Source organism: Podarcis filfolensis, assembly GCF_964270895.1.
Source record: "Podarcis filfolensis genome assembly, chromosome: 6".
In the NCBI taxonomy this organism is placed as follows: domain Eukaryota; kingdom Metazoa; phylum Chordata; class Lepidosauria; order Squamata; family Lacertidae; genus Podarcis; species Podarcis filfolensis.
In genome coordinates this window covers 52,199,164-52,211,653 of record NC_139609.1, presented here as the reverse complement: position 1 = coordinate 52,211,653, position 12,490 = coordinate 52,199,164, and the positions used below count along the sequence as shown (strand labels likewise).

The 12,490-nt window shown below is 45.6% G+C and overlaps 1 protein-coding gene across 1 annotated transcript; it reads left to right on the top strand.

Moving 5' to 3' along the window:
* Nucleotides 1–5,015: 5,015 nt before the first annotated feature.
* Nucleotides 5,016–11,680, top strand: CYB561D1 (cytochrome b561 family member D1; the record flags this gene model as incomplete). The annotated part of the gene is made up of 3 exons (XM_083620068.1): nt 5,016–5,145; nt 8,088–8,125; nt 11,096–11,680. 3 exons carry the CDS (start codon nt 5,016–5,018, stop codon nt 11,591–11,593), a joined length of 666 nt encoding a protein of 221 aa, XP_083476194.1. The 3' UTR covers nt 11,594–11,680.
* Between the last annotated feature and the right edge of the window lie 810 nt (nt 11,681–12,490).

The following is a 12,490-nucleotide window of genomic DNA, read 5'->3' as shown; positions in this document are numbered from 1 at the left end:
GGCAACGGATACCTCAGAGGTGGATTTAGGGCAGCACAGCTGGTTCTGTCATGCTGGGCACTGAAGCCAAGGGGGAGTCACAGGGCATCACAACTGTCACATAGCAAGCAGAACGGAAGGCGGGGGAGGGGGGATTTTGGCCTTGCACAGGGCACCGCTGACCAGATTAATACCTAGGTCGGAATGTGTCCCTCAAGCCAAATAAAGCTCCCCACTCCTTCTCTTAGGACTAGAGAAGAGAGAAGCAGATGTCTTAGCAAAGTACTAGAATGTTTTCAGACAGCATGTCGGGACTTTAAAGGATGAAAATACAGCTTCTGTTCTCCCACTTAGCCTTCAAAGGGGTTCTCCTAGTACAGTGGTATCTCGGGTTACGAACTTAATTCGTTCTGGAGGTCCGTTCTTAACCTGAAACTGTTCTTAACCTGAGGTGCGCTTTCGCTAATGGGGCCTCCTGCTGCTGCTGCGCCGCTGGCACACGATTTCTGTTCTCATCCTGGAGCAAAGTTCGAAAGCTGAGGTAACTACTTCCAGGTTAGCAGAGTTTGTAACTCAAAGTGTTTGTAACCCGAGGTACCACTGTATTTTATTAGTTAAATTTGTATCCTGACATTTCACCATTTCACAGCTCAAGGCGGCTGGTGCCTATAGTGCAAATACAGCAATAATTAATTTTGCAGTGGAGGTTAAAGGAGAGACGCTGGTTTCTCAGGCGGGACGCTGGCTGTTTATTAGGATGGGAAATGTGTGAAGCCCAGAGCCACTTATTACAGTCAACTTCAACATCCATCCTCTTCACCAACACAAGGGGCTTCTTCTTCTTATGCTTTTATTTGGTGGCAGGTACCCCCCCCTCCTCTAAATATTAATCCTCCATTTGTTGGTGGTACAATTAGCACATTTTTAACTACACTTAGGCCAGAAACACACCATACATGAAAAGCACGTTTCTCTGCAAAGAATCCTGGGAACTGTAGTTTACCCTTTGCAGAGCTACAATTCCCAGCACCATTAACAAACTAGTTCTCATGATTCCTTTGGGGGCGGGAAGGGAAGGGAAGTACAGTGTGTACATAGCCTTTTATAGGCCTCATTGGGCTGATTCTGAGAGAACAGCCATCCTCTCATGTGCCTACTCTTCCTCCCTGAGGGGAAAAGACACCCACATTGCCGCTGGTAATAATCCTGAGGTGTAAAACACACACACACACACACACACACTGGGAAAAACTTGCAAGGCCCAAATAACTCATTGGGGGTATTACTTAAGCACCTTCACTACATTCTTGGTTATGGCTGCTGCTGGACACCATTTTATGGTTTCTGAAGTGATGTGAGATGATGAATCAGAGATTTGAGTGTCACCTGTAAACTGACAAAGGAGAGCTCTTCCACAGCTTTTCAATCGGTGTCTGGCCATTGTGGGGCACTGCTGAATGCCATAGGGTATGGTCAAGAGATATGGGGCAGTCACTGGCCAAGCAGCCATTTTGCCCCCACCCCAAAGACGGCGAGGTGAGATGTGCCACAGAATAGTTGGGACTACAGCAACTATCAGTCCAGTCAGCATGGCCCAAGGGTCACAGATGATTGGAGTTGTAGTTCTTCAGCAACACCTGGAAGGCCACAGGATTTCTGATTAGGTGCAAAAGTGTGGTAAGATTCTCCACTTGGCAGGACAAATAGATGGCCAGTTAACCAAGTGACAACTCAATGTATGAGCACTTGGGAAGCTGCCCATCTATATTGCCTTGCCAAGTGGTTAGAAGAAGCAGACCAGTCTCCTGTTTCTCTTAATCAGGTGCAGAAGTGTTAGATAATTCTCACCATCTGGTTGGTCAAGATATGAGGCCTCGTCGGGGAGGCGGCAACATTTTCTGGGCCCAAGGATACATTTTGAAATCTAAGAAACTGTTGTGGGTACCAGAAAACACCCATTTCATAGAAGAAAGACTGATGATGCTCAGCTACCCCCAAACAAATGAAACAGTTTTTAAAGGCAGCCATCGTGCCTCTGCAAGAAAAGACAATCACTCCAAACAAAAACAGCTCAACTTTAAAAATAAAATTGAGAAGGGGGCTGAGTGGGTCACAAGGGAAGTGGCTGAAGGTGCTGTGCTGCATATGTGCATCAGGTTGGGGACTTCAGGCCTACATCCATGCATTGGTGTCTTACTGTCTGTATTCTCCCCATAGTATGGAGGGAAAATAACAAGATGCTTTCAGCCAGATCCCATGCATTTTTATTCCTAAATATGCCAAGTGTTGCAGCCTCCATTGAACGACAAACTGCCCCAGACCCACGCAATGCAACCACTGGTTGTGTGAAGCAGGCCTTTGTGCATTTTCCCTGCTGTGGCTTTAAAGCTGGTTCACAATTTGCATTTTGAATTCTGGTACAAGCCTTGTTTGAAGAGCAAAATACACGTGTGGAGTTGTCAATTGCAAACGGCACGCGTTTAAATGGCTACTTCTGCAATAAACATGAAAATGGCGACCAGCAAAGAATTAGACTCGTGCTTCAGTATTTGTTGTGAATAAAATCCAGCCATTTAAATTTATTTGTGCCATTCACAATTGCTAAGACTGCAAGTGTATCTGGTACCTGTTGTATTTGAAAGTGCAGATTGGCTGTTCTACCATAGACTTGTTCCATGTGAGGCCTGGAGCTTCCTGACAGAGACTTTATGTCACTAATGCGTCATTAAGATTCAGTTTTTCTATTCCCTGTCGGTACATGGCCACACACACCTTTTTTAACCTTAGATTTTTCAAAGGTATTCCACTGCCTCTCCCACAGCAGTGTGCAGTCCTTGATGACCTGTTTCTGTGCAGTTTCCTGACTGCTCCCTCAATCACCACTCTCTTTCCCTCCACCATATGCATGCATATAAATCTGTACTTGCTTGCATGCACCTTAAACACACACACACACACACACACACACACACAAAGAGAGAGAGAGAGAGAGCACCAGGAGAAACATTACCAATCCCTAGTTTTCCTGTATTGCCATGAGGGAAACTGAGGCTTGTGCTTTGAAGAAGCTGAACGGGAAGGGCAACATCAGTGTTGCTTTTCATTAATACAGAGGTCTTGCACAGGACTGATACCCAGTTATACTGCAATTCTGATAAAGAGGTTTTGTGCAATACCTCTTGTGTTGTTATATCTCCACCACACAAATTACAGTCTGCCCTCACACTTCAAAAAATACCTGCGAGTTCCCACACCAGCAGTAAGGGCAGTTGTAAAGGTAAAGGACCCCTGACAATTAAGTCCAGTCGCGAACGACTCTGGGGTTGCGGCGCTCATCTCGCTTTATTGGCCAAGGGAGCTGACGTTTGTCCACAGACAGTTTTTCTGGGTCATGTGGCCAGCATGACTAAGCCACTTCTGGTGAACCAGAGCAGCACACGGAAACGCTGTTTACCTTCCTGCCGGAGCGGTACCTATTTATCTACTTGCACTTTTTAGCGTGCTTTCGAACTGCTAGGTTGGCAGGAGCTGGGACCAAACAGCGGGAGCTCACCCCGTCACAGGGATTCGAACCGCCAACATTCCAATCAGTGGTTTACACCACAGTGCCACCTGCGCTGTGGAACAGAGGGTAGAACACAGCGGGTGAAACAGCTGTAGAACAGGCTATTTCTATTTAACAAAATTTCTGTACAAGAGGAAATCCTGATAAAATGGGGTGGGGGGGGTTAGAGGCTGGCATTTTTATAATGGCAATCTCACTTGGACAGTGTGAAAAACCTGTGTGCATAAGCGGCACCGATCCCACAATAGTGCTCTTAGTTCTCCGGTATCTTCAGAGTGGAAAACTGCTTCCCCAAAAATTGAACTTTTGGTGAGGGGGGTGGGATGCACTGGAAAGTGTGGGACAACATTTGCTTGTTGTAATTTTTTCTAACCTCCCCACAAACAAATCGGAATAAATGCTCATTAAATATCGCCTGCCCCACCTAGCAAGTAAATCAGGTTTGAATGCTCAGGGTCCTCTGGAAACAACCACACATATAGTGCAGTGCATTAGCAGAACCCCATTTCTCCCCATGGTCGCATAGCTACACCAGGAAGAACTTTCTGACGGTAAGAGCTGTTCAACAGTGGACCGGACTCTCCCAGAAGGTGGAGAGAGTCCTTCCTTGGAGGTTTTTAAGCAGAGGTTGGATGGCTGTCTTCCAAGGATGCTTTAGCTGGGACTCTTGCATCACAGGGGGTTGGACTAATATCCTTCCAACTCTATCCTTCCTAAGGTGAGAAATCGCGGAATTTCCACCCTACTTGAAAACGACACCCTTTCCCCTAGAAGCCTTACTCCTTTGGGGCCTCGATCCAGTATACCTGAAGGAGCGTCTCCACCCCCATCCTTCTGCCTGGACACTGAGGTCCAGCGCCAAGGGCCTTCTGGCGGTTCCCTTGCTGCGAGAAGCCAAGTTAAAGGGAACCAGGCAGAGGGCCTTCTCGGTAGTGGCACCCGCCCTGTGGAATGCCCTCCCACCAGATGTCAAAGAGAAAAACAACTACCAGACTTTTAGAAGACATCTAAAGGCAGCCCTGTTTAGGGAAGCTTTTAATATTTAATAGGTTATTGTATTTTAGTGTTTTGTTGGAAGCCGCCCAGAGTGGCTGGGGAAACCCAGCCAGATGGACGGGGTATAAATTTATTATTATTATTATTATTATTATTATTATTATTATTATTATTATTATTATTATTATTAGGGCGGGGATGGAGATGGGTTGCGGGTGGGGAGAGACGAAGCCTGTCCCAGGACGGAGCCGCATCTGCTGCCTGCCCTCAAGGCGAAACGGGTGAGACCAAGTGGTCACGCCGCGCCCACGGTGGCCCTTTCCCGATTCCCTTTCAGCTCCCCCCGAGAGACCCGCCCCGTGGCCTGGGCTCCGCCTCCCTCCCCGACAGGTGTGCGTCGCCACCTGCAGCAAGCCGCACCCTGCCCGCTCCTTTCCCCGCCTGTAACAACAGCCCAAGGCGGAAGCGTTCTGCAATGTCAGGCGCCCCGGCGAACGCGGAGCGGCGCACCCTGCGCTGGCTGCGGCGGGGCTGCGGGGTCCTGGCGCACCTCGCCGCGCTGGGCACCACCGCGCTGCTGCTGCTGCTCTCCAGGCCCGGCACCAGTGAGTTGACTCTCCCTCCTGCTTCCATTCCCAAGGCAAAGTAACGGGACGAAGGGGGGGAAAGGGCACCCGTTCCTCTACTTGCCCAGGATGCGCCTTGGAAGACGTGCGCCACGGCCACGTTTCTAGGGTACCCAATTGCTGGACCGGGTGGCTCGCTATCGCAAGGTTAAGTGGCTCTTGCGCTGGAGCTTCTGCTCCCTGCGTTTTCTCCATGGTTAGGCCTGCTCTGAGTCGACCCACTGAAAGTAATGGGCTTGGCTTTAGCAGAGTTGAAAGCTTTAGGTTCCCCTTACCTTTCCAGGCTACACACAGGAGGGATTCTACGATCTTTGCAAAAAGGAGAGGTCGATGATTGATGTAAAAATGAGCGGACTGCAAGTGATGTGACAGCGTGGTTGAAGGGATGTTAACAAGGCGACTACACACACAGGCAGGAGACCTGCCACTATCACCACCGAAACAGCATTAAGCAAATGTGCACACAGCATTGGCTTGGCTGTAGTAGCAGTTTAGCCAGATGTCCTTGCTCCATTTGCAGTTTCACCCTTGTGAATGGACAGACAACCCCCAAACACAATTATTGTGCAACCCACATTTGAATAATGCACAGGTAATTCTAAATGGAGCATTGTCTAAGTAGTTCACCTGAAACAGTAATCCCAACCCAGCTTGCTTCAAGATATCCCTGTCACTTTCTGCAATGAGCTCAAAAACTGTTGGATTAAAGATCTTACACCCTTGTATAAGCCACTTTGTGGAGCTACTTCAAATGTTATTAACCTATGTAATAATAATAATAATAATTTATAAAAAAAACAGTTTGGTGTATGTAAAATTGTGCAGACCCCATATTGATTTCCATGTGCAGCAATAGTGTGCATCTTTTCACTGATTATTGTGTGCCTGTGCTAAGCTGAAGCCATTTATGGTAAGGACATCCCTATTTCCTGGGGACAGTCACTGAATTTACAAATCAGTCCCCTGACAAAATCCATCTATTTAGTAGGAAGTTGAAAAGTGTCTCCGGATTCATTGGGGGAAAAAATCTGGTAACCTTAATTTATGGCCTCTGAATGCTCCACCTTTTCCCCAAGGAGCTCAAGGTGGCATACATGACTCTCCATATTAACCTTGCAACAACCCTGGTTGGTTACACTGACGTACAGTGATGGGCCCAAGGTCATCCAGTTAGCTTCATGACTGAGTGATTGGGGCTAGAACCCCAGTCTCCCAGGTCTTAGTCCAGCACTCTAACCACTACATCACAGTGGCTCATATACATGCAGGGAAAAGGCATGTGCTTAACTGTTGCATATGACAATATACACATGTCTTTTCCTACATGGAAATACAGGAGTTCATAATATTTTGAGGTGGATACAACAGCTAGAGGGCGAGGATATCCATGTTCTGGCTCTCTAAAATCCATGACTGTAACCTTGTGAAAGGTATTGGACTTAAGCTTTTAACTGAGCAATTCAGTCCCATTTACTTCAATGGGAAGCCAAAATTCTGGGCATAATTTCCCAGCTTGCTACTCTGTCTGGCCCATTTGCATAGTGCAGTACAGCTACTCAAGCTTGTTCCCATATATTTTAACATAGCATTATATTCTGCCTAGTTTTCTGCAATCATTTAAATGCTATAGCTGCCTTTTGTAATTTATTAATAGCTAGTGTGGGTGTTTTTGCGAGTCCTTTCTAGTGAAGTCTGGAATGGTTTTTTATCTTCCGTTCTGGCTGCTGGAAGTCTTATTTTAGAACATGACAGCTCTATAGTACATAATGGATGTTTCTTATTTCAGAATCCAGCAGCTTCAGTGAACTTTATAGGGCAGACACACCAGATCTCTGCAGGCTCTTGTTTTTGAAATTTTGATCCGGCAGTCCTATTGTGTCTGTCTGTGTTAACATAGTTTGGCATTTTTTTTAGGTTTGAGGTTTTTATACATGCTTTTAATAACTGGGCATGAGTCAACCACAGCTAAGCACTTTGACATGGAGAGCTTCCATTGGAATTAGGCACATCCATAAGTCTTCCACTAAAATCAACAAGGCAATTAATATGCGATTACAATCTGATTCCTACTGAGTTTGAGTGGTTCAAGCTGTATCTTAGGAGGATTGGGTGGTATTCAACTAAGTTTTTTATTCAGAGCACTGCTATTACAATCAATGGACCTAACTTAGCCATGTTTATTAATTTCAGTGGGTTTACTTTGGGTAAAACTTAGTTGAATATCACCCCTTGTTTCTCCTGAGCTAGAAAGGAATAGCCGAGGCCTGCCCATTGGGAAAGTCTTTTCCTCCTTCCAGCTTTTAAATTAGAACATCTTCTTTCTAACCCTAGTCTTAATAGAACAGGAACATGTGGGGAAAATCCACCTACTATAGAGCAGAAGTTCTAAAGTTTCGTATGGTTGGAGAAGTCTTTGTACGTTCACTGGGCTTTTTAAGAAGCCCTCCACTTCTGCCATAGAATCCCTGACTGTTGCAAAGGATGCTTCAAGGGACACAGTCCACAGATACAGGATTCTGGCTAGGTCTGCACAAATTAAAAATTCATTTTGTGCTCCCTTGTGGCTGCTTATAGCAGGGGGAGAGCAGTAGCAGTGGTCATCGTGGGCAAGCTGCCTATCAGGAAAGTTTGTTTGCCGCTACTGACTTTTTATTGAGGTGAGTCTGATAAGATCAGGTTGGTCCAAGCTGTGGCAAACACTGCCTCATCTGAAACTCTTGCAAGAAGCATTAACAAGAGTTCCTTCCACATGCCATATGTTTGGAAAACTTGCAGTGATGAGCAATATACATGGATAGTGGTTATGATAGATCAGACTTCCTAGCTTGAAGGGGCAGCTGCAATCAAATCTGTTGTTGAAGTCATGTTTGTTTTTGGACTGGAACACAGTTTTGGCTAAGCATTTTCTCTCTTTCTTATAGGTTTGTTTTCCTGGCACCCTGCGTTCATGTCAATAGCAGTAAGTTGCTTCCTGCTTATTCAGTACATCTGAGGAATGTTGTCTGTTTTTGCCTAGGGAGAATATAGCAGAAAGCCTAGAGATGTGTACACACTCTAATCTTTTAGAGAGGTGGAAGGGCTTCTGTCCTCCTTTCGCAGCTGACAATGCACGCATTAATTTCTCCCTGTAGTGAGCCTTTCAGATAAACCTGTTTTTGCAGTGCCTTGGGAGGTACTTGCTAAAATCCAAAATGCTCTCCAGAAGCTCTGCCAGCACTTCGGACATGTGTTTTCATTGTGGCTATATTTCAAGCACGTTTGCCATAATGGCTCCAATAGGACTCTCTTACACATGCTTAGTGGGGTTTTCTTTAAGGCGGAGATGGGGAATCTGTGACCCTCCAGATGTTGCTGGACTTCCATCATTCCTGGCCAGTGACCCTGCTGACTATTGGGAGGCTACATGTTCCCCATCCTTGTGGTTTTCCCCCACACTTTTACAATGACATACTATGGCCAGCATCATTCTCCTTGTCACATCACCCCAACCCCCTAAGCCTTTTCACTTCTGACCTTGAGTCACTTTTCCCCTTCATGTGCTTCTCGGGTATGTGCTAAGTAAACCATTATGTCACAGGATTGTGTTGAGCTATCAAGCTATCAAACAGAATAAAGGTAAGCTGGGGAGGTTATTGTTCTTGCAATAACATTTGTTTTTGTCCTATCCTATTCTTTTTATCTGCTGTAGCGGATTGGTGTTTGTGCTTCTTTTAAGAAAGAAAAAAACTCTGCAAAGCTTTCTGTATGCTATTTCAATATTTTTTAATAATAATATGCATGTGCCTTCTACTGCTAAAGAGGGGGCATCTCCAGAGATGCCTCTCCTCTGACAAAAGGAGCAAATTGCCTGCCAAAGTTTTTCTTCCCCTTCCCCACAGCATTACATATGTACAAGTGGTGACACCACTAGACAGAAACTGCTCCCACTCTCCTGAAAAAGTGATTAGCTGTTCGTAACCTAAGATTGCACATGCCATTTCCCTAGCAGATAGTCTCTGTACTCATAATACTGAACTATATTCTAGTAAATTATTGTGTTTAATTTGTGCATTATTTTTTTACAAGCCACCTTGGAGGTTTCTTGGGAACTGAAAGATGGGATTAAAATGGTCTCATAAATAAACCCCAGACTGGAACCATCTAGAGTCTTGGCAGCTAGTCTGTTGCACGCACTTGCAATAAATAACCTTTCTTTTGTTGCAAAATGGCACCTCCTAGCTTGGCCCCTTGAATCTTCCTTCAGCAGTTATGCTGCATCTGAAGAGTCAAATATGCCTATCATTGCCAAGAATGAAAGTGCTGCCCTATATCAAAGCTTCTCTGTGAACATCTTGCTCTCAGCCAGGAGCCAATAACGTTTGGATTTCAAATAAAGGCCACAACGTCTTACGTTATGCAGCTTTTTAAAGAAGCTGTGGATTGGTAAGGCAGGTCAGTATGACAGTGACCTGTTCTTTTGATTCAGCACTAAAGTGCATACCAAGAAGTAAAGAGAAAGTGTCCTGGGGAAAAACTGGTTTCTTTCTCCACCCTGTGGGATGTCCACAAATCTCAAGAGCAAAGCTAGATGTGTAGGGCTGCACACTTCATGCAGATCCCCCAGCCATCTAATTCAGGCATGTAGAGAAGTATGGCTGAAAGCCCACCATGACTGCAGACAGTGCTGTGAGTGCATATGCAAAGGATTAATGTTATGTGCTAGCAATGCCTTTACAGAGCTGTTGCCGTAAAGCTGTACTTCCCAGTGTTCAGGGAGCTGTGATAGTTAATCCAAATTAAAACTGCTTTTAAGCATACACTATAGATGTACATCTCATTTCTCTGTTCTTCCTCTGCTGGAGGAAAATGACTTATTCCACTGCAGGGCCACTGTGCAAATAGCAACAGATAGGTAGTTTCAATGGTAGGTTGACCATATGTTTTCTTTAAAAAGGATGCAGCCAATACATGCCAGACTTGGCATCTTGACCAATCCTCAGATCTTTCCATTATTATTATTATTATTATTATTATTATTATTATTATTATTATTAGAAGTGGGCCTAATAGGTGAAGCAGTAGGGGAGCCCAAAATGGTCCAGCAAGTTCAGAACCAGCACCAGGCTTTGGAGTGCCAATGAGAGGATGCCCCTCCTCCTGGTCACTGCCAGTCCTGCCCATTTGCTTAGCCTCTCCCTTTGGACCCAATCTGCACAACCACCCCAAGGGAGGATGCATAGCAAGGGAAGGATGTTGCTGGTAGGTGAACCAGGGACAGTGAGGAGGAGGAGAACCACCTGGGCCAGGAAACTTCAGGGTCAGCAGCATTCCTCTGCACAAGGATGTCAGCCTCAGCAGATGCCCAGTGGTGCTAACTCCCAATGCCAACCCTGTGCAACTCTTCTTGGTACGTTATAAGCCACCCTGGATAACACCAACTCATGAGACCCATTTATGTACTTGGCAGAAGAGCTCCCCCTGCCACACCAGACCATGTCAATTCAGGTTGCAAATGAGAAGTGTGTTCTGAATGCTCTTGAAAAATGAACAACACTCCCCATCATCAACACCCATACCTGGATATAGGAAAAACAACATGCAGGGGAAAAGGCTGGGCTGAATACTTTCCCCTGAGCTGCTAGTCATAAGTGTACAGGGAGTTTACTAGCTATTGGAGCATTACAAGCATGCATTATTTGACACTTGGCTGCCCTGAGTGGTGAATGAATGAAAGGTGTAGGGTATAGCTCCACTTTTAACTTAAAAACCATCCAGTCTGCACTCTGAAGTGGTGCCAGTTAGGAAGAGGCTTACTGCCTGCTGTGACTAAGTACATAACTGGTTCCAAAGCTTTGGCTGTGCTTCTGTGCTTGTTATTTTGAAGATTATTTGATTGGGAAGGTGACTCGGGCTCCACTGCTAGGTTGCTAATGGGTTCTTGTATTACCAGTTCTGCCTGTGCCTGACGGAAGCCATCCTGATCTTCTCGCCAGAGGGTCTCCTCTTCTGCTCCTGCTCCCACAAAATGAAAGTGCAGCTGCACTGGACTGCCCAGACACTGGCCCTTGTGGCTGCCACACTGGGCTTGGCCTTCATTGTCTCCAGCAAGAACCGGAGTGAGCTTCCACACCTGGTCTCCTGGCACAGTGTTCTGGGACTCCTGACTCTCCTGGCAGCTTGTGGGCAGGTCTTGTGTGGATTCTGCCTTCGCTTTCCTCGGCTGCTGAGGATCTCGTCCGTGGGTCGCCTCCGGCTCATCCACATGACGTACGGACTGATAGTTTATCTGCTAGCCACCTTCACTGTGGCCCTGGGCATTTATTCTGACTGGTTTCAGGCCCAGATTAAAGGGGTGGCTTGGTACTTCTGCCTGGGGTTACCTTTCTGTCCTGCTTTGGTTATTGTGAAACAGATTACTAGAACTCGTAAGAAGAGACAGTACATTTGAGTCTTGGATCCCATCAGAACCCACTGGAATCAATATCACACCCCCATTGTTTTCTCCTCTGCTTAATGTTTATAACAGCTGAATTTAGCCTTCTGTTGACACCTGATTCTGTGTTTTGTGTGCTGCGTTTTGTGTGCTTTTGTCAAAGTGACATTTTGTTTTGTTTTAGGTCAAGTACATGCTAATACTAGTACTCCAGCATTCTGCTGATTCAATTTTCCAGCTCATTGATCAGGTAGACTCAAGTGTTTGGCTGAGCCTCATGCCTGAATCTAGGGTGCTTTCCCAGAAAACGGGATCAACAACTTGCTGTCTGCATGTTTCCACTAGGACTTCATGACTACTGTGTCTTCGAAAATAGTTGCATAGAAGCAATGGGGTTGGTTTTGAGCAATGTTTCATAGTTTCTTGTGTTTCTTAGATTGTGAAATGCTTCAGTAATTAGACGTGTAGCCACCCACAAGCTAGGAACTTCATGAGTTATACTCACCTGGTTTCTGTGCTTCTGGAATTGTTCTTCCCTCACCTGTCCAACACCTGTGCTCTCCCCATGGTGCTTCACTCCCCCACCAGTTCCTTCTTTCTTTTTAGAATCATAGAATTGTAGAGTTGGAAGGGACACCAAGGTCACCTAGTCCAACATATTATTATTATTATTATTATTATTATTATTATTATTATTATTATTATATTATTATTATTATTATTATTATTATTATTATTATTATTATTATATACACCACCTTTTCTTGTGGGGGGGTGGGAAGTTTCAAAGTCTGGGAGCAGCCACTGGGAAGACCCTCTTCTGTGTCCCTACGAAGTTTGTCCTGGAGGGTGATGGGACCAAGAGAAGGGCCTCCCCTGAAGATCTCAAAACCCAGCCAGGCTCCCAGAGTG